At 36.3% G+C, this 26,707-nt stretch overlaps 3 protein-coding genes and 1 pseudogene across 4 annotated transcripts in view; all 4 read left to right on the top strand.

Moving 5' to 3' along the window:
* The window catches only part of LOC125817751 (STOREKEEPER protein-like), a 33,926-nt gene extending 8,783 nt beyond the window's left edge, over window positions 1-25,143 (top strand). The window contains exon 2 of the mRNA XM_049497299.1: window positions 25,079-25,143. Within this exon, the coding sequence (XP_049353256.1) occupies window positions 25,079-25,128 (50 nt within the window). The 3' untranslated portion in view covers window positions 25,129-25,143. The remainder of the gene's footprint in view (window positions 1-25,078) is intronic.
* LOC125817746 (formin-like protein 3) overlaps window positions 1-26,693 on the top strand; it is a 62,479-nt gene extending 35,786 nt beyond the window's left edge. Inside the window, exon 7 of one of the 2 annotated variants that reach the window (XM_049497293.1) lies at window positions 26,505-26,693. The gene's annotated coding sequence lies outside the window, so the exon portion shown is untranslated. Of the gene's footprint in view, window positions 1-17,651; window positions 17,719-26,504 lie in introns of those variants that run through there. The other variant, XM_049497295.1, reaches the window with a different exon arrangement.
* The window catches only part of LOC125817712 (formin-like protein 5), a 67,624-nt pseudogene that overhangs the window by 15,167 nt on the left and 25,750 nt on the right, over window positions 1-26,707 (top strand).
* On the top strand, window positions 1,292-2,527 carry LOC125817748 (STOREKEEPER protein-like). Its single transcript, XM_049497297.1, has one exon. It carries the CDS (start codon window positions 1,294-1,296, stop codon window positions 2,461-2,463), a length of 1,170 nt encoding a protein of 389 aa, XP_049353254.1. The 5' UTR covers window positions 1,292-1,293; the 3' UTR covers window positions 2,464-2,527.

Raw genomic sequence — 26,707 nt, 5'->3', positions numbered from 1 at the left:
TATGAACTTTTCTTCGTTGAAAATATTGAAATATTAAGAAATAATAAATCAATAAAACAAAAAGGCAATGTTTATATAGTAATAACTATTTTGAAGCAAACTTCTTGACAATCTAAATCACATAAGTAACATTGATAAATAAAGTCATTCTTTTGTCTTGGGCATCAACAAAACAAACTATGACAATTCTCTAAATCATGAGAAGTTTAATAATTTTGGAAAAAGATATTCAAAAGCATACATCTACATCACAAGAGAAAATGTTAACAAAAACAAATGAATTTAGATTACAATAAAAAATAAACTAATAAAAATTTCAATTGGCATTATTACAAGTCATATAAACTTTGTTTCGTCAAAAATACTTAAATATTAAGAAATAGTAAATCAATTAAACAAAAGGGCAATGTTTATATAGTAATAAATATTTTGAAGCAAACTTCCTGTAAATCTAAATCACATAAGTAGCATTGATAAATAAAATTATTCTTTTGTATTGAGCATCAAAAAATAAATCGTGACAATTCTCTAACTCTTGAAAAGCTTATTAATTTTTGAAAAAGTTATTCATAAGCATATATCTACGTCACAAGAGAAATTGTTAATAAAAACAAATAAATTTAGACTACATCAACATTACATACTAATGTATATATTAAGCAACAAAATAATTATTATATCATCAGAATTATTTTTATCAAGTACTCGAGGTTAATGAATATATCCTCTTAGGATAGAACAATTTACTTCATCAGAATAGTGGTACCTCATATTCCGCGAAATTTTGAACTCACTCAACGACAATAAATCACACGAAATTTTTTAAAATGCAAGAAGAAGAGTAGAAGAATAAAAAAAATTGTGGTTGGAAAATGAGAGGAAACCCCTTTATTTATAGTCCACAAAGGACAGTATGAACAAATATTTTTTGTATTTTATCTGAAAAGTCATGACCTTTCCAAAAATTCACAATCATTTTGAAAAGTAACAACTTATTGAATAAGTCACAACTATTTGGAAAAGTCATAACTATTTGGAAAAGTCACAACTATTTGAACAGCCACAATTCATCAAAAAATCACAATTCTTTGAAAAAAGTCACAACTCATCAAAAAAAATCACAACTTGAATTAGAAATATTATAGTAATTTAACAGGAGTTTATATTTTTAAGGTATTATATAAGGCATATAAAAACCCTACACAGAGCTTTCTATCGTTTTGTCTTTGCTTCAACACTCACCATTGACACCGCTGACGGCCGAATAGCTCTCCCTTCTTGCTTGCAGAAACAATGGCCCCCAAAACCAAATCCCGCTTAGTAGACCAGCCTCCTTCTGCATCGTCCTCTGAAGAACAAGAAGAGGTGGAGGAATCCCAGGAAGAAGAAGAACAGCATTCGGGGGAAGAAACTGAAGAGGATGAAGAACCTACGATAGTCCCTCCAGTTGTGAAGAGACCCATCACTAAGAAACCAGTCCAAACCTCTCAGAAACCCCAATTTTCTTCTGAGTCTGGCAGCGAGAATGGGTCAGGTTCTGAATTGGAAGCGAAATCGGGTCATTCCCCGCCTTCCCCTTCTGTATCAGATTTCACCATTAAGCCGATTGTTTCTGCCAAAGCTTCTTCCCCATCGAAACCAGCAGGAAAGAGGCCGCAAGAGGCCCAGAAAGAGAAAGGGAGGAAGAAGCCCAAAACTGCAGAAGAAGAGGATAAAAAATCAGCTGCTACTCCTCGCAGTCTATGGAATGATGACGACCAGCTTGCTCTGCTCAAAGGTGTTGCTGAATACAAGACGGTAAAATGTATGGAACCTAATGCGGATATGTCAGCTTTTCATGAATTCATTAGAGGGAAGTTGCTGGTTGAGGTTTCAAAGAGTCAACTCAGTGAAAAGCTAAAGAGGTTAAAGAAGAAATTTTTTACTAATGCGAAAGGTGGTGAGGAACCAGTTTTCATGAAGGGTCAGGATTTTTTAGTTTTTGAGCATTCAAAGAGAATTTGGGGTGCCCCTGAAACTAGTGATGGAGTTAAGGAAATTGTTACCAATAGCACTAATGGCAAAGCTAAAAAGACTGTTGAGGCTAAGAAGAGTTCTGAACCTAAGAGAAGTTCTAAAGTTAGCAAACCCAAGGATGATGAGAAACATACGGAAGAAGAGAATCAGGTTGCTGTAAAAGAGGTGATTAAGGAGGATATAGTTAAGGGTGATCCACAGGATTTCCAGTCCGAATATCCACGTTTGGCTGCATCATTTGAAAGTATGTCTGGCATGTTTACAATGTACCCGAATGGAACAAGTTTTTTGAAGGAGAAGATGAGTTTGATTGCTCCTGACAAGGCTAAACTGCTGGAGGAGAAGTGGAAGAAACTGGAGGATGATGAAGCTGCCTTGATGGTGAAGCGTTTAGATTTGATTGCGGAGCATTACGGATTGGTGGTTGATGCAATGAGAGGTAACTAGATGCTGATGGATCATGTTTCTATTCGATGCTACAAGTTGTGATACTGTTTTGGTGGAGTTTTGGATTTTGTTTCTCAAGACAATTTCTTCTCGCGTTGATGTACTTATGTTTAGTCCGCAGGTAGATTTAGTTTTTCAGGTTGATTAATACATTTTATTGCTTATTTAGTTTTACTAGTGAACTGGTTTGGATGATATCCGTTGTGTCTCTTCTTATATATGTTAGTGTGGTATGGAGTGATTGGCTCTTTAAAGGGGTTGCAATGAAATGCCTACACATTCCTACAATATAATGCCATGTATAGTGGAAGCAAGCTTAGGAACAGCTGAAGTGGAATGTCTGGAGACGTTCTGGTACATCCTTTGTAATAAGTCATTTCCTATTCCAGATGGAAATATATTTAAATGCGATCATTCTCAGTTTTTGCAGCTTGTGTTGATTCACTTTGTTCTCAATTGTTGTTCATGCCAGCTTATCATACCAGTTGATTTGGGGAGGGGGTGGGTTAGTTACAGTTTCCTCTAGATATTTCCTTTGGTATAGTGTGCAATGTTGTTTCCTGTCTAGACAGTTCTCCAATCCTAGAGGTTTTATGTCCAGCTATAAATCTAAAAGAACTTAAATTATGATAAGAAAATTTTCTTACAAGCACTGCTTCTTAGGTGTTTCCCTTAACTGCTGATTCTCTATTCTTTCCTAGTGAAGATATTCTGCAGCGCATGAATGCACACACACATACACCTTTTATATGTGTGTGCATGTCTACACACTTGCATTTATCATCACTCAATCAACTATTATTTCAATTCTGAAACCATTGAGGTCAGTTATTATATGAATTCTCAATATCCATTCATTTTGTTGAGGTCCATTGCATTCCTATACTGAATGATTAGGTCTTAAAAGAAAATTAGGGGTTTCCTAAATCTCCCACACATCTCTCTATGGTTTCTACTGTCTAGTTTAATCTCAACTGTTTGGCATAACTCATGCAGATTTTTTGGTTTGATTGTGTTCTGTTTATAACCAAGTCTACATGAATTTCGAAGGACTTAAGGATTGAAACCATTTTTCTCCGTGTGACTTAGTGCACCTCTAAAATCTTAGTTATCTTGTTGTCAAACCTACAAACCAGTGCATTTTGGAGGTCTTAACACATGGGGAAGCCATCTAACTTTTTCTTCTATATGTGCTACCTGCACTCTGTTAGATGTAATAAGTTCTGACATTTTCTAATTTACTTGTGTCTAAAAGAGTCGTCAATTTTATAAGATCATAAATCTATTTTAGTATCAGTTCTTTGAAACTTTATCTTATGAACATGTTGAGCATCTTAGAAATGCAATTTACTGTCATATAATAGTTTGTTATACAATCATTCCATCTTGAACTATGTTTTTATTTCATGGAGCCATTCTAGGATTCCTTTCGTTTCAGCCCTCCTGATTTGGCTCTTTCTCTGGTAGACTCAGATTAGATATCTAAATTGTTTCTGTTGAGAAAATAATTAAATAATAAAAGTGCTTTCACTAACAAATTAAGTTTTTAGATGAGATGGTCACACACTTTAATTCAGTATCAGAGCATACCGAGGTCCTGAGATTGAATCTCACCGCCACCAGGAAAATAAAAAAGAAGTTCCACGTGCTTGGCCAATGAAAAAATCAGGCTCGCCCTCACGTGAGTGGGTTTGTTAAAAATATAATTAAATAATAAAAGTGTGCTTTGTTGGAATTGGAAGGACTTCTATGACCTTTTCATTTTCCGTATCAGGAGAAAAATATGGAGAAGTCTCGAAAAAAGTAACATATGCAGAGATCAAGTACTTATTGGTAGAGGGATCAAAGCATTTGGTATCTTTTTGTAGACGAGAATACCTGAGAAAGACATATTTAAAGGCCTTGTGCTTTGTTTATCTTTTTCGGGGGTAAGGTTATGAACGAAACAGGTGCAACCAAACAAATGTGGAGGAATTTGAAACAAATTTTGGTCCGGATAGAGGACTGAGTGAGGACTTTGGTACTCCAAAATAGATGAAGGCATGCGATTGATTAAATAACAAGCAGTTATTATGACATCACCCCAAAAACGTAAAAAGACATGAGTGTGAATGAGCATTGTTCGGGCTGTTTCAGTTAGATGTCTGTTCATTTGCTTAGCAACTCTATTTTGTTGAGGAGTTTGTGCACAAGAAGACAATTGCATTTGTCATGGGATGACAATAAAGAAGAGAGAGAAGTAGAGAAGTATTCTCGGGCATTATCATGGATTAACTTCTTAATGGAAATACCAAATTGATTGCGAATTTCAGCATTGAATTTCTTATAGATAGAGAATAGTTCAAATCTACTTTTCCTTAATAATAACCACGTGCACTGAGAATAATCATCAATAAAAGTAACAAAAGAATAAAAGCCTTAGGAAAAACTAAAACGATTTGGACCCCATAATTTGAATGAACGATTTCAAACATAGAGGTGGCCTTGTTATCAACGCGTTTTAGGAAAGAGGCATGAGTGTGCTTACCAAGCAGACACAACTCACATACTAACAAAGATAAACTAGATAAACTCCAACCATCTTTTGCAATTTTAGGAGACTTGGATGACCAATTTGACTATGGAGCAATACAGAAGAATCAACGGAAGTAAAAGCAACATGCGGTGTTGGGATAGAGAGCAGTTACAATCCATATGACTCATGTTCTTCTCCAATCACCTATCCCATACTCTGATCCTGCACAAGAACATAATCATCAAAGAACGTTACAACACATTTAGTTTTTTTGTTTATTTGCTAATGGAAATAAGATTATATGGACATTCAGGTGCAAAAGTGCAAAAAAGACAGACTTTAAAGGTATGGGATGATTTTGAGAATATAATTAAATATTAAGAGTGTGTTCTCTAACAACTTAAGCTTTTAAATGAGATGATCACACACTTCAATACTTTCGTTATGCACCATAGTTCCATCTTATGGAACAATTTTAGCTCTGAAAGATGTTTCTCGGAGGACATCTCAATAATATATAACTAAAGTTTATCTATTTTTGAATAATTTTAGGTATGTGGTGCCTAAATTATATATGACTAAAGTTTAGCAAAAATGTTCAGTTTATTCATATGATTCAAATTCAGACGAAAATGAATGTACTTCAATAATATGTAACTTCAACTTTGAAGTTTGCATTCTAAAATTATTCTAAATGAACAAATTTATAATTTTTTACGTGTTTTGAATATAACTTAAATGATAATACTAAAATTGGGCATCAGAGCATATGGAGATGAATGCAATGTGTATCCATAAAATGTGTTTAGATATGAGTTGCCTAATTTATATGTCAACTATGGTTGTTATTGGCATGTCTATGCATTTGTTTGCTGATACTTGATTACTATTTTCCAATGAGTATTAGCAATTTCGTTATAGTTACTTAAAACAGGATATAGCTTTGTTGAGAAAAAGAACCTTACAAAAGGATATTGAAGATTTGCCTCCCCGAGAGAAGCAGATTTTATTGCAGTGCTTAAGAAGGAAAAATGTTCCAATTCATGTTTCTGAAAGTGACGATGCATCCAGTACTTGGTTTAGCAAGTACGAAGAGCTTTTTTCACAATTGTCAAGCGTTCCCAGGAGGTACCTAAGAAAGAGAAAGAATCCATTTTTGCCAAAATAACAGGCTCTGAGAAAAAGAAAGAAACCACTTTTGCCCAAAAAACGTGCTCCAGTTCCACCCCTCGCTCCATCTCCAATCCCCGCAACTGTTCAGTCTCCTGCTTCCTCTCCCTCTCTAGGTCCTAAAGCAGTTCTCACCCTCTCTCCATCTCTAGGTGCTTCAACTGTATCACTAGTTTATGCTCCAGTTCCTTCTATTGAAGTGCCCACTAGCTCTCCTCTAGCTGTGCAACCTCCTTCTCCAGTTCTAAAACCTCTTGCAAAGCCTCCAAAACTTTGAACTCATACCAATTGTTCTAAACCTTTGCCTGTTAATCCTCCAGATAAACCACAAAATGGTCCTAATTCTCCAGGAAATAATCAGGAGCATCAAAATTATTTAATTTCTGCAGTGGCTGGATGTTCTGTTGCAGGAATTGCCTTTTTTACCTCTGTTGATATTCTGTGGTTAAGAATAAAAGGAAAGAAATAGCTCCAAATGATTGGCAAAGGGATGGGAAACCGTCTCTGAATTTGAATGCAGGTGTCTATTTGCTGTTATTTATCATGATGGCTAATTAATCTTATTGTATCATTCTTTTTCAGTACATTTCAGTAATTTTTATGATTTGTATTGTCAGGTTCTTCTCTAAATGTCAAGAGTGCATTTGCTGTAAAATGATGCTGATCCTCATAAAATGCGGAACTGTCAAAACCTGAGATGAGTGCAAATGCTCATGCACCATTACCGCTTCCTCTAGGAAATCTGCTCCTCCACCTCCTCCTCCTATACCACCTGCACTGAGCCCACCTCCACCTCCACTTCCAAAAGTTCGCCCTCTTAATCCACCAAAACCTGGTAATTTGTACGCCTTTACCTCTTGGAGTATTAACTATCTTTATTTATCCGTTTTTACTAGTTGTTATAGTATCCTGATGGTTGGAGCATATTTAGGAATTGGTAGTTGTTAGCTTCAGTTGGTTGTAGATAGTGGTCTGCACTTTAGGTCCAGTTAGTTGTATATTTTGTATTTAAAGGCTTGCTTCCAGATTTAATACTATTATCTTTTTGACCTTCTCATCTGAATCTTCATATGGTATCAGAGCGAGAACGAACCTCCTGCAAGTATTCTGCAATGGTTTTAGAAGTCTTCTTGATATTTTGCAATCGATCTCGCAAGCTAAGATGCGAGTATGACTTTTGTTGGCGTAAGCTGTGTGAAGGAATTCCCACACTTTGTTAGCAGATGGTGCTGCGGCAACAGTTGGTGCAATAGTAGGATCGACCGACGCCATCATTGCTTGTTGGATCAATTAATCTTGAGAGAACCAAATCTAATAATTGGGATTTGGTACAGTAAGATTACTTTGGGTACTAGTAGGTGATGGAGCTCTTGTGGTTCCATCAAGATGTCCTATGAGTTGATGCCCATTTAGTAGCATCACAAGTTGTGCTTTCCATGCTGAAAAATTGAGGTTACCTTGTATCTTGAGAGGTAACTGTGCAATGGGATTAAATTCCACCACATGAGTAGTGGCAGAAACTGCAGAACTGACTGGAGCCATAGATGAGAAACCTTTAAAAGAATGAGATGGATCTAACTCGGTGGAGCTTATGTTGCTCTGATACCATATGAAGATTCAGATGAGAAGGTCAAAAAGATTCAACTTGATGTCAATAATGCTTTCCTACACGGAAAATTGGATGAAGAAGATTTTATGTCTCAACCCCGAGGCTTTATTAATCCCCAATTTCCAACTCATGTCTGCAAACTGAAGAAGGCTATCTATAGCCTCAAACAAGCCCACCGAGCTTGGTATAATTCTCTGCGTGAACATCTGCTGAAAATGCACTTTGTCAGAACAGAATCTGACACCTCTTTATTTGTATGGAAGCATCTGGATGTAACCATTTATGTGCTTGTCTACGTTGATGACATCATAATCACTGGAGACCGTCCACAAGTGACTAAATTCGTCATCAATTTCTTGGCAAAAAGATTTTCATTGAAGGATCTTGGATATCTAAACTACTTCTTGGGTGTTGATGTTAAGCAAGTACCAGATGGCCTCATTCTTTCTCAATAAAAATACATACTGGAAGTGCTTTCTGAACTGGAAATGGACAATTGTGAAGGTGTTTCCACTCCCATGTGTTCCAGTGTACAACTTTGAGTAGCTGATGGCTCGCCACCTATGGATGCTACGCGCTATAGGCGCACCCTTGGAAAATTGCAGTATTTGTCCCTCACTCAGCCTGACATATCTTATGCTGCCAATAAATTGTCGCAGTTTATGCATACTCCTGGAAAGCAGTTAAAAGAGTACTACGGTATCTCCATGGAATTGCAAGTTCGGGACTTCACATCGTTTGGAGCTCTGACTCCAATTTGTATACGTATGTTGATGCTGACTGGGCTGGCGATCCGAATGACAGAATCTCTACATCAGGTTACATACTTTTCTTTGGACCAAATCCAGTTAGTTGGTCATCAAGAAAGCAACTTGCAGTGGCTCGCTCGTCTACTTAGGCAGAGTACGAATCAGTCGCCAATGCACTTGCAAAGATCACGTGGGTGCGAAACTTACTTCATGAATTACATGTCACCATCTCAAAGACATCAACAATCTACTATGACTATGTCCGGTGTTCCATACCCATATGAAACACGTTGCTGTAGATTTTCCATATGTTCGTGACCAGGTTCAAGCTCATCGAGTTCATGTTACTCATACTCATGCTTGTGATCAACTTGTTGATACCTTCACCAAGCCATTGCCTAAATCAGCCTTTACTAGGTGTCGTTCCAAGTTAGCCATTGTTGCACCTTGCCTAACTTGAGGGGGTGTATTAACTATTTTTATTTTTATCTGTTGTTACTAGTTGTTATTATAGGTTGACTAAGTCTCCTGATGGTTGGAGCATATTTAGGAATAGGTAGTTGTTAACTTCAGTTATTTGTAGATAATGTGCAGCTAGTGGCCTGCACTTTAGGTCCAGTTAGCTGTATATTTTGTATTTAAAGGCTTGCTGCCAGATTTAATACAATTATCTTTTTGACCTTCTCATCTGAATCTTCATATGGAGCACATCAGAGACGACGTTCTTCTGAGGCCGGGGGAAGTGACTCATTGGGTGAATCTGATGTTCCAAAAACAAAATTAAAGGCTTTAGGTCCAGTTAGCTGTATATTTTGTATTTAAAGGCTTGCTGCCAGATTTAATACAATTATCTTTTTGACCTTCTCATTTGAATCTTCATATGGAGCACATCAGAGACGACGTTCTTCTGAGGCCGGGGGAAGTGACTCATTGGGTGAATCTGATGCTCCAAAAACAAAATTAAAACCACTCTTTTGAGACAAGTTTCTTGCTAACCCTGACCACTCTATGGTTTGGCATGAAATAAAAGCCGGCTCGTTCCAGTAAGCTTCGCACTTATCTTGCTATTCACTTTGCTCCTGTGAGAGTTTAACTGTTTCTGTTTTTACCATTCTGATTGCTGAATTGTATTACAGGTTTAATGAGGAGATGATGGATTCTTTGTTTGGATACATACCAGGAGACCAAGGGAAAGATGATCGAAGAAAAGCTTCCTCATTCTTTGACCAAACATCACAGTGTATTCAGATTATTGATCATAAGAAATCACAAAATCTAGCAATTCTTCTCAAAGCCTCAAATGTGACAACAGAAGAAGTTTATGATGCTCACGAAGAAGGTAAATCTCCCCCCCCCCCACCCCCGCTCTCTTCTCCCCCCACCATGGTGGCTGTAGCCTGTATGAATCCTTTTTGAAATTCCATTCGATTTGGTCCATTTCATTCCAGTACTATATATTTTATCTTAAAGGACAGCTTTTGGATTATCTAATACAAGAGGCCTGCCCATTTCACATTGATCCCTACGTTGATATATATGCCTCTTAACAAAGCTAATAGGCTCTTGGCAAACACCTAACCTGAGTAAATATAAGATCAATAACTTAGCATAGTGCCAACTAGTTGGTATCACCTATACAAATCATTTGCTTCATTTTGTTTTATTCTTAGCTATCTCCACATTGATTCTTAGAAAATGTAGGGTAACTTCCCTACATATGGTTTTAGGCTTACCTCATTCTCATTTGGCGCCTGAATTTATCATTTTTTTTACCTGTAAATGGTACATTTGGGAGTCTATGTATGACATGCTAAAGCATCCTAAGAACCTTTCCTGATTTTATCCTCTCTGTCAGATGTGTTTATTTTAATCTTTTTAGATTTTGTACAATCGCATTTCTACAACGCTCAGATTGTGGATATGTTGGACCTTAGCAACCCGACATTTGCTTCCATATAACATTGTTAGATATTCCCGATCTCGTAATTTTCTAATAACACCTCTCTGTTTTAACCTTTTATATTTTAAGTAAATGTGATACATTTTCGTTTATCATGACATTCTCCTGGAAAAGTTAGCATGGATTTTGAATTAAATCGGCATCTTAGCATCCGCACATGCTGTATTTACTCTTTTGTTTAAGGGCAAGAAAAAGTCCCATCTAAAATTTTCATTATGTGTGTTGCAACTTACCAACGATCACCTAGATAGCAATCACAAAAACTTTAAGGGATGAGAAGACCAGTAAGAATAAATGTATTCTTAAATGATATCATATACTTATTTAGTTACAACTAGATACGTTGAAAAGAAAGTCCTAGTTCAGATTGGAAAATAAAACATGGCAAGTTTGTAAAGCATGTAGTTAATCGGAAAACTACACTATTAGTTTAATCATTTGCATTTGGTCTGCTACTTATTTGATTCTCTGCTTTTTAGCAGATGTTCTAACCAATCCCAAGGAAAACATTATCGTTGCACAATGACAAAAATTCCCTCATTTTCATGTACCTTGCCACACAGAATCGATCTTATCTGCTATTTAATATTAAGTCGTGAAAAGTTTGACGTCAATTGGTACTTCAACTTAAATATTGAAAATTTCATGCTGTTATAATTATGTATTATTTTCATCAAGGTTTCTGAAGCTTAACTCTAATTACTTATGTCTCTTATCAGGTAATGAGCTGCCTCGTGAACTGATACGAACTCTCTTAAAGATGGCACCACCAATGGATGAAGAACTAAAACTCAGATGATTTGGAGACATTTCTCAGCTTGGTCCTGCTGAACGTTTTCTTAAGTCCGTGGTTGCAATTCCATTTGCATAACGGATGGAAGCATTGCTGCTCATGTGTTCTCTTCAGGAAGAAGTTTCATCCATTAAAGAGTCCTTCGCAACCTTAGAGGTAAAGTGTAAAATATCGAGTTTCTTATAATTTGATGGTTGCAGTTAAGGGTGAATTTTTTTTGTTATTCTTCTTTGGCCTCAGTTTTTATATGTTGATTCTCTGCTTGGTGGTTTGCCAACTATACATTCCTTTAACTGTTTATTCTCTATTCTTTCCTAGTGAAGATATTCTGCAGCGCATGAATGCGCACACATATACACCTTTTATGTGTGTGCATGTCTACACACTTGCATTTATCATCATTCAATCAAACTATATTTCAATTCTGAAACCATTGAGGTCAGTTATTATATGAATTCTCAATATTGATTTGTTTTGTTCAGGTCCATTTCATTCCTATTCTGAATAATTAGGTCTTAAAAGACAAATTAGGGGTTTCCTAAATCTCCCACACATCTCTCTATGGTATCTACTGACTAGTTTAATCTCAACTGTTTGGCATAACTCGTGCAGATCTCTTGGTTTGATTGTGTTCTGTTTTTAACCAAGTCCACGTGGATTTCAAAAGACTTCAGGGATTGAAAACTTTTTTCTCCGTGTGACTTAGTTCACCTCTTAACAATCTTAGTTATTGTGTTGTCAAACCTATAAACCAGTGCACTTTGGAGGTCTTAACACATGAGGAAGCCATCTAACTTTATCTTCTATTTGTGCAACCTGCAGTCTGGTAGATAATTAGTTCCGACATTTTCCAATTTACTTGTGTCTAATAGGGTCAGTTTTATAAGATCATAAATCTGTTTTAATGTCAATTCTTTGACAACTTTTATCTTATGAACATGTTGAGCATCTTAGAAATGCAATTTACTACCCTATAATAGTCTGTTACATAATCATTCTATCTTGAACTATGTTTTTATTGCATGGAACCGTTTCAGCCTTCCTTATTTGGCTCTCTCTCTCTCTGTCATACCTTTTTCCTGGTAGACTTGGAATAGATATCTAAATTACTTTTGTTGAGAATATCATTAAATGATAAAAGTGTTCTCTCTTTAACAGCTTAAGCTTTTAGATGAGATGGTGACATATTTCAATATGGTACCAGTGCAGGCGTAGGTCCTGAGATCGAATCTCACGGCCACCCAAAAAATCAAAAAAAAAATTTACATGCTTGTCCCATGAAAAAATAAGGCCCGCTGCCCGCACGTGAGGGGGTGTGTTGAGAATTTAATTAAGTAATAAAAGTGTGCCTCTCTAAGCAAAAAACATTGTTGGAGTGGGTAATGAGTCAGCAAGATTGCTTTGTGCACATGTATTAGAGTTAGAAATACCAATTGGATTAGCAAGTTCAGAAAGAGGTTGAGGTCGTTGGGATAGTCCTTAAGAGTTGGAGCTGGATTGGAATAGGTGGAATATGAAGGACTGTAATGGTTCTTATTTTCTATATTAGGAGAAAAATACGAAGAAGTCTCGAAAAAAGTAACAACTGCAGAAATCAAGTACTTATTGGTAGAGGGATCAAAGCATTTGTATCCTTTTTTGTAGACGAGAATACCCAAGAAAGACACATTTTGAAGGCCTTGTGCTGAAGTTTATCTTTTCCGGAGGTATGGTTATGAACAAAATAGGTGCAACCATTCACATGTGGAGAAAGGGCAAACAAACTTTTGGTCCAGATAGAGGATTGAGTGAGGACTCTGGTACTGCAAAACAGATGAAGGCATGCGATTGATTAAGTAACAAGCACTAATAACGGCATCGACCCAAAAACATGAAGGGACATAATTGTGAATGAGTTTGTTCGAGCTGTTTCAATTAGATGTTTGTTCTTTCGCTCAGCAACTCCATTTTGTTTAGGAGTATGTGCACAAGAAGACAAGTGCAATTTGCCTTGAGATGACATAAAATAAGAGAGAGAAGTAGAGAAGTATTCTCGGACATTATCACTGATGAACCTCTTAATGGAAATACGAAATTGATTGTGAATTTCAGCATAAAATTTCTGAAAGATAGAGAATAGCTTAGATTTACTTTTCATTAAAAATAACCACGTGCATCGAGAATAGTCATCAATAGAAGTAACAAAATAATGAAAGCCTAAGGAAGAACTGACTCAACTTGGACCTTATATATCTGAATGAATGAGTTCAAACATAGAGGTGGCCCTATTATTGACGCGTTTTGGGAAAGAGGCATGAGTGAGCTTATCAAGCTAACACGACTCACATTCTAACAAATATAAACTTGATAAAGTGGGAACCATTTTTGCAATTTCAAGAGATTTGGATGACCCAATTGACTATGGCGGAAGTAAAATCAACATATGGTGTTGGGATAGAGCGCAGGTACAATCCTTGTGACTCATGTCCTTTTCCAATCACTTGTCCTGTACTCCGATCCTGCACAAGAATAGAATCATCAAAGAAGGTTACAACACATTCCAGTTTTTTTGTTAATGGAAATAAGATTATGTCGACATTTAGGTGCAAAGAGAACTGATTTTAAAGGTATAGAATGATTGTGAGAATATAATTAAATAATAGAAGTGTGCTCTCTCTAACAACTTAAGCTTTTAGATGAGATGGTCACACACTTCAATGTTAGCAAATATTATTTAAACATATTTAGACATATCAAAATGATTTTATTTGAATATTTATGTATATTTTGTATATGTTATTTGTATATATATATATTTTTAAGCAGCGTCTCAGTTTTAAAATTTGGCAACAACTGGTTCTGTTAAATGTAAATGTTAATGCTATTATTAGAAATTAAAAGAACACGAAATCCAATCTGTAAATCCGATCTGGCCCATTTAGCCCGTTAACTACACTAACAAAGGTATGGTTCTGAGCCAGACATTCTTTCCCCGTGCCCAATTCCCACCCCTTAATATTTGCTACGGTTTGCCCGATACTGTGTGACCACATTTTTATGAATCAGATTGTCCCAGCGTGACTGGATGATATCCTTACTTCAATGTTCGAACTATAGGAAGTAATAATCTCATTAGTGACCAATAAAAATTATGGAAGACATTTATATTCAAAATATATGTAATCTAAGAATATGGTAAGTAATTTTATAAAATTTTCTATTTATTGATACGACTTCTTCTGCAATCTCAGGCTTCTTCCTCCCTTTCTCTTTCTAGGTCTCTTGCCGCCTCTTTGCTGCTGGTTTCGATGGGGCAACCACTTCTACAGAAACATAAGGAAGAAGAGAAACAAGTTGTTGTGAAAGAGGTGGTTAAGGAGGATATAGTTAAGGGTGATCAACAAGATTTCCAGTCGAAATATCCACGTTTGGCTGCATCATTTGAAAGTATGGCTGGCATGCCTACAATGTATCCGAATGGAACAAGTTTTTTGAAGGAGAAGAGGAGTTTGATTGCTACTGACACGGCTAAAGTGCTGGAGGAGAAGTGGAAGAAACTGGAGGACGACGAAGCTGCCTTGATGGTGAAGCGCTTAGATCTGATTGCGGAGCATTACAAATTGGTGGTTGATGCAATGAGAGGTAACTAGATGCTGATGGATCATGTTCTATTCAATGCTACAAGTTCTGATACTGTTTCGGTGGAGTTTTAGATTTGTTTCATGTAGTCTTGTTTCTCAAGACAATTTCTTCTTGCGTTGATGCGCTTATGTTTAGTCTGCGAGGTAGATTTAGTTTATCCGGTTGATTATTGCTTATTTAATTTTACTAGTGAACTTGTTTGGATGATATCCGCTGTTTTTCTTCTTTTATATGTAGCAAGCTTATTAGGAACAGCTGAAGTGGAATGTCTGGAGACGTTCTGGTTCATCCTTTGTAATATGTCATTTCCTATTCGAGATGGAAATATATTTAAATGTGATCTTTCTCAGTTTTAGCAATTTGTGTTGATTCACTTAGTTTGCAATTGTTGTTCATGCCAGCTTATCATACCAGTTATTTAATTTGGGGAGGAGGGGGTGGTGGGTTAGTTACAGTTTCCTCGAGATATTTCCTTTGACATAGAGTGCAATGCTGTTACCTGCTTACCTGCTTCTTAGGTGTTTCCTTTAACGGCTTATTCTCTATTCTTTCCTAGTGAAGATTTCTGCAGCGCTTGAATGCCTACACACTTGGACTTTTCATCATTCAATCAACTATATTTCAATTCTGAAACCATTGAGGTCAATTATTATATCCATTCGTTTTATTCAGGTCCATTGCATTCCTAAACTGTATAATTGGGTCTTAAAAGACAAATTAGGGGTTTCCTAAATCTCCCACAGTCTCTCTATGGTATCTATTGACTAGTTTAATCTCAACTGTTTGGCATAACTCATGCAGATCTCTTGGTTTGATTCTTTTCTGTTTTTAACCAAGTCTACATGGATTTTAAAAGAATTCAGTGATGGAAAACTTTTTTCTCTGTGCGACTTAGTTCGCCTCTTTAAAATCTTAGTTATCGTGTTGATAAACCTATAAACCAATGCATTTTGGAGGTCTTAACACATGGGGAAGCTATCTAACTTTATCTTCTATTTGTGCTACCTGCACTCTGTTAGATGTAATAAGTTCTGACGTTTTTCAATTTACTTGTGTCTAAAAGGATCGTCTAGTTTTATAAGATCATAAATTTATTTTCATATCAATTCTTTGACAGCTTTTATCTAATGAACATGTTGAGCATCTTTAAAATGCAATTTACTGCCGCATAATAGTCTGTGACAATCATTCTATCCTGAACTATGTTTTTATCGCATGGAACTGTTCTAGGATTCTTTTCGTTTCAGATCTCCTTATTTGGCTCTCTCTCTCTTCCTGGTAGACCCAGAATAGATATCTAAATTGTTTCCGTTGAAAATATAATTAAATAATAAAAGTGTGCTCTTTTTAACAGTTTAAGCTTTTGGATGAGATGATCACACACTTTAATATGGTTTCAGAGTAGGTAAATGTCTTGAGATCTAATCTTATCGCTATCGAAAAAAACCAAAAAAAAAAAGTTCACGTGCTTGGCCCATGAAAAAATCAGGCCCGAGTCAGCAAGGGGGGGGGTAAGGTTATGAACAAAACAGGTGCAACCAAACACACGTGGTGGAAGGGGAAACACATTTTTGGTTTGAGCTGTTTCAATTAGATGTCTATTCTTTCATTCAGCAACTCCATTTTGTTGAGGAGTATGTGCACAAGAAGACATGTGCGATATTCCCTAGGATGAGGAGTATGTGCACAAGAAGACAAGTGCAATATTCCCTAGGATGACATAAAAGAAGAGAGAGAAGTAGAGAAGTATTCTTTGGACATTATCACCAATTAACTTCTTAAAGGAAATACTAAATTGATTTGGGAATTTCAGCATGAAATTTCTGAAAAATAGAGAATAGCTCAAATATACTTTTCATTAAAAATTACCATGTGCACCGAGAATAGTCATTTATAAAAGTAACAAAACAATGAAAGCCTAAGGAAGAACTGACACGACTTGGACCCCATATGTCTTAATGAACAATTTCAAACATAGAGGTGACCCTATTATTGACGCGTTTTGGGAAAGAGGCATGAGTGTGCTTACCAAGTTGACACGACTCACATTCTAACAAAGATAAATTGGGGACCATCTTTTACAATTTTAAGAGACTTGGATGACCCAATTGACAAGCAACAGGAAGTTATAGTTACTTAAAGCACAAGCAGTGTGCAGACAGAAGATCTTGTAGAGGATCTTGCTCAAGAGTCGGCAGATTATCACTGTAGCCTTGGTCTTCGGGTGGTTTCAGGTTTAAGCAACGAGCTTGAGAATGTAAGAAAAGCTTCACTTATTGATGGCGAGAACTTAAAGTGCAGCTGTCATGAAGCTTAGTCACTCACTAGTGAAAACTAAAGAGTTTCTGGACACTGATATGAGAAGTTTGGAGGATGAAAGTAAGTTCCATGATACACTCACAAATTTTATCCAACATACAGAACAGGAGATTACTTGAATACTAGAAGAAAAGAAAAATATGATGTCTTTGGTTAAGAAGAGCACAGGAGATTACTTCCATGGAAATTCAGAGAAGGACGAAGGCTTGCGTCTCTTTTCAGTTGTTAGTGATTTCTTGATTATGTTGGACAAGGCATGTACTGTGGTGAGAAACTCAACAAAAATACCAGTTAAGACTCCTAGAAAAGGAGCATTAACATCTCCTTTCCAAGAATCTTGTCCCGAGTCTTTGCCAGACATATGTAAACAACTATTTCCTGCAATCCAGGAGAGACAGATGCACGATTCTAGTTCAGAAGATGAGAGCTCAAGCCCATAGCTGTCTGTTTAGGTATGTCTATCAAGTATAAATCAGTTTCCGTGAAACTAGGCAAAGAGAGCTGATGAGTAATAACTTTACTGTTTTGATGTGTAGGTATCGGAGTTCTTTGGAGCTAATATGGCTTGAATAATAGTCTACTGAAGTATGTATTTAACGACTGTATGGGCCTAAGGTGTGCTTCCTATGCCCTAGTCAGCGAACACATGCACTTCAAGATAGAGGGAATAGACATTTTGCTTCAATGCTCTCTTAGAGCCCTAGTGCTAGCGGTAGGAAGAATTAATATGATATAGATGCCATAGTAGTTATTGCATGGTCTACTATCCACGGAGTTAAATCATGACCTCTCAATGTTTGTAATCACCTTTTTCTGATGGTAGACCAGATTTGTGTAGTTGCAGCTTTCTATTCTTCTATTCTAGTTTCAACTTCTTTTTCTGGTCAAGATGCATGATTGCTAATTCATCTGTTTCTAATCCATTTTATTTCCTAGTTTCTCTGTTGGACACTCAACTTGGTACAATCTTTTAGTGCCATATCTTCCAAAACCAAGTTCTGCACCGCCCAGGTTTGCAACCCTTACTACATCTGCCTTTATGATATTTATTATATTTCGTATGTTTCATTATCTACTTTCATGTTTTTTGGATTGTAATTGTCTACTCATTCTTTATTTCTGTAAATATGAATTTGTGAGTGTTAGGATTGGTGTATGGCATTTCTAAGGACATCAATTATTTCTGCCGATTGATGTTGGAAAATTGCCTTCTGCCATCTATGTAAATTTGAAGAAATTTCAAAAATTGCTAGTATTTCATTGATGTCCTCCTGCTTTGTTTACTGTGTAAAGGTGAAGAATTTCAAGCGTTGGCAATATATTGACTTTATTTCTGGCTCCCAGGCTTTGTTCAAGTGACAGATCATTATGTTCGAGTTTCAAAGCATTGGTCCTAGACACTTATTAAATGCATTGGCAATTAATTATTTTGCAAATAATATATTTTTTGAACCTCTTGTTCACACAGATTTGGACAGGGATCCAAATGAGACAAGATAATTCGTTTCAGTTTATCTACTTTTCTTATTGCTTATTTGGAATTTATTCATCAAAATGGCAAGCAGGGAATTTTATGTAAAACTATCTTCTATCATGTGTTCCAGATATTTGATAATAGAAAGATATTTATAACCAATATATTTATCAACATTCTTTGAGGTCTCATGTTTGTAGGTTGAGGTGGAAAAATAAGAAACATATACCGCATAAACAAAATTTCTGATATAATAATTAGAACATCTTTTTGTCATCTTCAATTGAAAAAGTTTATATGTTTACGCACTTCATACATTGCGACTATGCAATGTATAAATTTACGCTACTTTTAATACATAAATAATTCTTTTCTAACCAGTATCCAATTTCTAAGCCTTTGCCTGTTAATCCTCCATATAAACCACAAAATGGTCCTAATTCTCAAGGAACTAATCAAGAGCATCAAAATTATTTAAGTGCTTCTGTAACTCGATGTTCCGTTGCAGGAATTGCCTTTTTAGGTCTGTTGATATTCTGTGTTAAGAATAAAAGGGAAGAAATAGCTCCAAACGATGGGCAAAGGGATGGGAAACCGCCTCTGAATCTGAATGCAGGTGTCTATTTGCTGCTATTTATCATGATGGTTAATTAATCTCATCGTATCATTCTTTTACATTACATTTCAGTAATTTGTATGATTTGTATTGTCAGGTTATTCTCTAAATGTCAAGTGTGCATCTGCTGTAAATGATGCTGATCCTCATTAGTTTTCCGAAGCAGATGTGGAACTGTCAAAACCTGAGATGAACACAAATGTTCATGCACCATTACCGCTTCCTCCAGGAAAATCTGCACCTCCACCTCCACCTCCTGGTCCTCCACCACCTCCTCCTCCTAAACCATCAGCTCCGAGCCCACCTCCACCTCCAAAAGTTCGCCCTCCTAATCCACCAAAACCTGGTAATTTTCCAAAACCTTTACCTCTTGGAGCACATCAGAGAGGACGTTCTTCTGAGACCAGGGGAAGTGGCTCATTGGGTGAATCTGATGCTTCCTAAAACAAAATTAAAACCATTCTTTTGGGACAAGGTTCTTGCTAACCCTGACCACTCTATGGTTTGGCTTGAAACAAAAGCAGGCTCGTTCCAGTAGGCTTCACACTGATCTTGCTATTCACTTTGCTCCTGTGAGAGTTTAACTGTTTCTGTTTTTACCATTCTGATTGCTGAATTTTAATACAGGTTTAATGAGGAGATGATGGATTCCTTGTTTGGATATATACCAGGAGACCAAGGGAAAGATGATCGAAGAAAAGTTTCCTCATCCTTTGATCAAACCTCACAGTGCATTCAGATTATTGTTCCTAAGAGGTCACAAAATCTAGCTATTCTCCTCGAAGCCTTAAATGTGACAACAGAAGAAGTTTATGATGCTCTCGAGTAGGGTAAATCTCTCTCTCTCTCTCTCTCCCCCCCCCCCCCCTCTGTTGGTTGTATGGATCCTTTTAGAAATTCCATTTTGGTCCATTTCACTCTAGTACTAAATATTTTATCTTAAAGAACAATTTTTGGATTATCTAACACTAGAGGACTGTCCGTCTCACATTGACCCTACGTTGATATATATCTCTAACAAAACTAATAGGCTCTTGGCAAACACCTAATTAAGTAAATATAACATCAATATGATCCTGACTAGTTGGTATCACGTATAGACTATACGCATGATTTGATTCATTTTGTTCTATTCTTAGCTAAGTTCACATTGATTTCGAGAAAATATAGGGATAACTTTCTTACATATGGTTTTAGGTTTACCTTGTTCTCTTCTGACGCTTAAATTTACATATTGTTTCACCTGCAAACGTACATTTGGGTGTCTATGCATGACATACTAAACATTCTCAGTCGACCTTTTCTAACTTTATCCTCTGCACGTGCTACTTGCCCTCTCTGTCAGATGTGTTCATTTTGTAAAGCGCATTTCTACAACACTCAGATTGTGGATATATTGGACCTTAGAAACCCAACTTTCGCTTCCCTATAACATTGTTAGATATCCTTCGATTTCATAATTTTCCAGTAACACCCCTCTGTTTCAACCTTTTATATTTTAAAGTAAATGTGATATATTTTCACTTATCATGTCATTCTCCTGGAAAGGTGACATGGATTTGAATTAAATCAGCATCTTAACATCCGCACATGCTGTATTTACTCTTGTGTTTAAGGGAAAGAAAAAGTCCCATCTAAAATTTTCGTTATGTGTGTTGCAACATGCCAACGATCACCTAGATACCAATCACAAAAACTTCAAGGGATGAGAAGACCAGTAAGATGAAAATGTTTTCTTTGAATGATAGCATATGCTTATTTAGTTACAACTGGATACGTTGAAAATAATGTTCTAGTTGAGATTGCAAAATTAAATGTGGCAAAGCTTGTAGAGCATGAAATTAATTAGAAAACTATGGTATTACTTCAATCATGTACATTTGGTATGGTACTTATTTGATACACTGCTTTTTAAAAGATGTTCTAAACAATCCCAAGGAAAATATTGAAGTTTCACGATGACAAAATTCCCTTATTTTCATGTACCTTGCCACACACAATCGATCTTATCTGCTATTTAATATTAAATCATGAAAAGTTTGACGTCAATTGGTACTTCAACTTAGATCTTGCAAATTTCATGCTGTTTCAATTATGTATTATTTTCATCAGGAAGATTTCTGAAGCTTAACACTAATACTTAATTCTCTTATCAGGTAATGAGCTGCCTCCTGAACTCATACTAACTCTCTTGAAGATGGCACTAACAACAGATGAAGAACTAAAACTCAGATTATTTTCTGGAGACATTTATCAGCTTGGTCCTGCTGAACGTTTTCTTAAGTCCATGGTTGCAGTTCCATTTGCATTCAGACGGATGGAAGCATTGCTGCTCATGTGTTCTCTTCAGGAAGAAGTTTCATCCATTAAAGAGTCCTTCACAACCTTAGAGGTAAAGTGTAAAATATTGAGTTTCTTATAATTTGATGGTTGCAGTTTAGGGTGAATTTTTTTTGTTATTCTTCTTTGGCCTCAGTTTTTATCTGTTGATTCTCTGCTTGGTGGTTTGCCAACTATACATTGCGACTTGCAGGTCGCATCTAAGGAACTGAGAAGCAGCAGACTCTTCCTGAAACCTCTTGAAGCAGTTCTATAAACTGGCAACCGTATGAATCCTGGCACCTTCCATAGTGGTGTGCAGGCATACCGCTAGCGCTAGGGCTCTAAGAGAGCATTGAAGAAATTTGTCTATTCCCTCTATCTCGAAGAGCATGTATTCTCTAACTGCGGCGTAGGAGGCACACCTTATGCCTCATATAGTCGTTAAATACATACTTCTGTAGACTATTATCCAAGCCATATTAGCTCCAAAGTACTCCGATACCTACACATTAAAACAGCAAAGTTATAACTCATCAGCCCTCTTTGCCTAGTTTCACGGAAACTGATTTATATTTGATAGACATACCTAAACAGACAGCTATGGGCTTGATCTCTCATCAGCTGAACTAGAATCGTGCATCTGTCGCTCTTGGATTGCAGGAAATAGTTGTTTACGTATGTCTGGCAAAGACTCGGGACAAGATTCTTTGGAAGGAGATGTTAATGCCCCTTTTGTAGGAGTCTGAACTGGTAATTTTGTTGAGTTTCTCACCACTGTACATGCCTTGTCCAACAAATTCAAGAAATCACTAACGACTGAAAAGAGACGTAAGCCTTCGTCCTTCTCTGAATTTACATGGAAGTAATCTCCTGTGCTCTTAACCAAAAACATTTTTTTTTTCTCTTCTTGTAGTATGCAAGTAATCTCATGTTGGATAAAATTTGTGAGTGTATCACGGAACTTACTTTCATCCTCCAAACTTCTCATATCAGTGTCCAGAAGCTCTTTAGTTTTCACTAGTGACTAACTAAGCTTCATGACAGCTGCATTTAAGTTCTCGCCATCAATAAGTGAAGCTTTTCTTACATTCTCAAGCTCGTTGCTTAAACCTGAAACCACCGAAAGGCCAAGGTTACGGTGATATCTGCCAACTCCTGAGCAAGATCCTCTACAAGAACTTCTGTCTGAACACCCGTAGTGCTTTGGATCTCTTGAAATCTACGTGCGGCTCTTAATCCTTCAGATCGAATAATTTCCTGAACTACAAAGTTCAAGAGTTTGGTCTTTCCATCAGTTCCTTTCACATCTGAGTGCCATAGTAGCTATTGCATGGTGTTCTACAACTACCTCTCAATGTTTGTATGTCTATAAGAATCTAAATATCGAGATGTTAATGGTACTGAAATCTCCTTAATATTTGATAATTTATTTTTAGTATATGAAGGAAGTTAGACCAGATTTGTATAGTTGCATTCTTCTAGTTTCAGCTTCTTTTTCTGGTCAAGATGCATGATTGCTAATTCATCTGTTTATTGGACACTCAACTTTGTACAAATTTTTAGTGTCATATCTTCCAAAATTAAGGTGTGTACTGTCTGGTTTGCAACCCCTATTACTTTTATATTACGTATGTTTCATTATATACTAAGCTTTCATATTCTTTTGGTTGTGATTGTCTACTCCTCATTCGAATTTTCCATAAACATGATTTTGTGAGTACTAGGATTGAGCGTATAGCATTTCTAAGGACATTCCTTATGTATAAGCGTTAAAATCATTTTTCTGCTGATTGGTGTTGGGAAAAGAATGCACCTCCACGAGGTAGTAGTAAGGTTTGCATACACTCTACCCTCCTTATAGACCGTACTTAGTGGGATTTCATGTGATATATTATTTTTGTTGAAGTTGTGTTGGAAAATTGCCTTCTGCCACAAGGTCTGTAAATTTGAAGAAACTTCAAAGTTTGCTAGTATTTCATTGATGTCCTTCTGCTTTGTTTACTATGTAAAGGTGAGGAATTTCAAGCTTTGGCAATATATTGACTTTATATCTGGCTCTTTTGGCTTTGTTCAAGTGCAAAGGTAGAGGGAGCCACAAGTTCGGTATTTAAGTGGAGAATAATTAAAAAATAGATCTATTATTTTTGAGTTTCAAAGCATTGGTCCCAGATAATTAGTAAATGCATTGGCAATTGATTTGCAATATTTCGCACATAATATATATATACTATATTGGTATCATCAAGGTTTCTTGTTTAGAATTACTCATTACTCAATGATACAATAAGAGTATATATATATTGTTGTGGTATCATTAAGGTTTCTTGTTCATAAATTACTCTTTATAGTATCATTGACTAATAAATAATTTCTAAACAAAAAACCTTAATGATACCAATATAGTGTATATATATATACATTTTTAGTATCAATTAATCGAAATGATCAGCCTTAATAATACTAATATAGTATATGATACGAATTTAGTATCAGTTAAGCGAAATTAGTTGAGGGGTATATAATATAATTATTTAATAGAGTATGAATATAAAGGGGTATATGTTTGTAATTATTTTATTTTTATGGGGTATTTGCTTACCTTCCCCAATATATTAACATACAAAGTTCAATTTTATTTTCAATATATATCAAAATAATACAGTACATTTGGGAGTCTATGTATGACATGCTAAACCATCTCAGTCGACCTTTTCTAATTTATCCTCTACACGTGCTGCTTGGCCTCTCTGTCAGATGTGTTTATTTTAATCTTTTCAAATTTTGTAAAATCGCATTTCTACAACACTTAGATTGTGGAGATATTGGACCTTAGCAACCCAACTTTCGCTTCCATATAACATTGTTAGATATGTGAACATGTATTTGAATTAAATCAGTATCTTAACATCCGCATTTGCTGTATTTACTCTTGTGTTTAAGGGAAAGAAAAAGTCCCATCTAAAATATTCATTACGTGTGTTGCAACATGCCAACGATCACCTAGATACCAATCACAAAAACTTTAAGGGATGAGAAGACCAGTAAGATGAATTTGTACTCTTTGAATGATAGCATATGCTTATTTTGTTACAACTGGATATGTTAAAAATAATGTTCTAGTTCAGCTTGCAAAATTAAATGTGGCAAAGTTTGTAGAGCATGAAGTTAATTGGAAAACTATGGTATTACTTCAATCATTTACATTTGGTATGGTACTTGTTTGATACACTGCTTTTTAAAAGATGTTCTACACAATCCCAAGGAAAATATTGAAGTTTCACGATGACAAAATTCCCTTATTTTGATGTACCTTGCCACATACAATCGATCTTATCTGCTATTTAATATTAAATCGTGAAAGGATTGACGTCAATTGGTACTTCAACTTAGATCTTGCAATATTTGTACAGTTCAATTATGTATTATTTTCATCAGGAAGATTCTGAAGCTCAACTCTTTTACTTAAGTCTCTTATCAGGTAATGAGCTGCCTCCTGAACTCAGACGAACTCTCTTGAAGATGGCACCAACAACAGATGAGAACTAAAACTCAGAGTATTTGCTGGAGACATTTCTCAGTTCGGTCCTGCTGAACGTTTTCTTAAGTCCATAGTTGCAATTCCATTTGCATTCAAATGGATGGAAGCAGCAAACTCTGATTATTTGCTGGATACATTTCTCCTCTCGGTCCTGTTGAACGTTTTCTTGAGTCCATGGTTGCAATTCCATTTGCATTCAAATGGATGGAAACATTGCTGCTCATATGTTCTCTTCAGGAAGAAGTTTCTTCCATTAAAGAGTCCTTCGCAACCTTGGAGGTAAAGAGTAAAATATTGAGTTTCTTATAATTTGATGGTTGCAGTTTAGGGTGAAATTTTTTTGTTATTCTTCTTTGGCATCAGTTTTTATCTGTTGATTTTCTGCTTGGTGGTTTGCCAACTATACATTGTGACTTGTAGGTCGCATCTAAGGAACTGAGAAACAGCAGACTCTTCCTGAAACTTCTTGAAGCAGTTCTAAACACTGGCAACAGCATGAATGATGGTGCGCAGGCATTCAAGCTTGACACTTTTGAAACTCTCAGATGTGAAAGGAACTGATGGAAAGACCACTCTTGAACTTTGTAGTTCAGGAAATCATTTGATCTGATGGATTAAGAGCAGCACATAGATTAAAAGAGAACCAAAGCACTACCAGTGTGCAGACAGAAGATTTTGTAGAGGATAATGCTCAGGAGTCGGCAGATTATCACCGTAACCTTGGTCTTCAGGTGGTTTCAGGTTTAAGCAACGAGCTTGAGAATGTAAGAAAAGCTTCACTTATTGATGGCAAGAATTTAAGTTCAGCTGTCATGAAGCTTAGTTAGCCACTAGTGAAAACTAAAGAGTTTCTGGACACTGATATGATGAGCTTGGAGGATGAAAGTAAGTTCCGTGATCCACTCACAAATTTTATCCAACATGCAGAACAGGAGATTACTTGCATCCTAGAAGAAGAGAAACAGATAATGTCTTAAGAGCACAGGAGATTACTTCCATGGAAATTCAGGGAAGGACGAAGGCTTGTGTCTCTTTTCAGTCGTTAGTGATTTCTTAATTATGTTGGACAAGGAATGTACTGTGGTGAGAAACTCAAAAAAAATACCAGTTAAGACTCCTAGAAAAGGGGCATTAACATCTCCTTCCCAAGAATCTTGTCCTGAGTCTTTGCCAGACATACGTAAACAACTATTTCCTGCAATCCAGGTGCGATAGATGCACGATTCTAGTTCAGATAACGAGAGCTCAAGCTCATAGCTGTCTGTTTAGGTATGTCTATCAAGTATATAAATCAGTTTCCATGAAACTAGGAAAAGAGGACTGATGAGTTATAACTTAGCTGTTTTGATGTGTAGGTGTCAGAGTACTTTGGAGCTAATATGGCTTGGATAATAGTCTACAGAAGCATGTATTTAACGACTATATGAGGCCTAAGGTGTGCCTCCTATGCCCCAGTTAGCGAATACATGCCCTTCGAGATAGAGGGAATAGACATTTTGCTTCAATGCTCTCTTAGAGCCCTAGCGCTAGCTGTAGGAAGAATGACTATAGTACAGAT

Source organism: Solanum verrucosum, unplaced genomic scaffold, assembly GCF_900185275.1.
Source record: "Solanum verrucosum unplaced genomic scaffold, falcon-dt-bn FXZP01000280.1, whole genome shotgun sequence".
NCBI lineage: Eukaryota > Viridiplantae > Streptophyta > Magnoliopsida > Solanales > Solanaceae > Solanum > Solanum verrucosum.
Note: the sequence above shows the minus strand (reverse complement) of the source record. Positions and strands in the feature narration are given on the sequence as shown.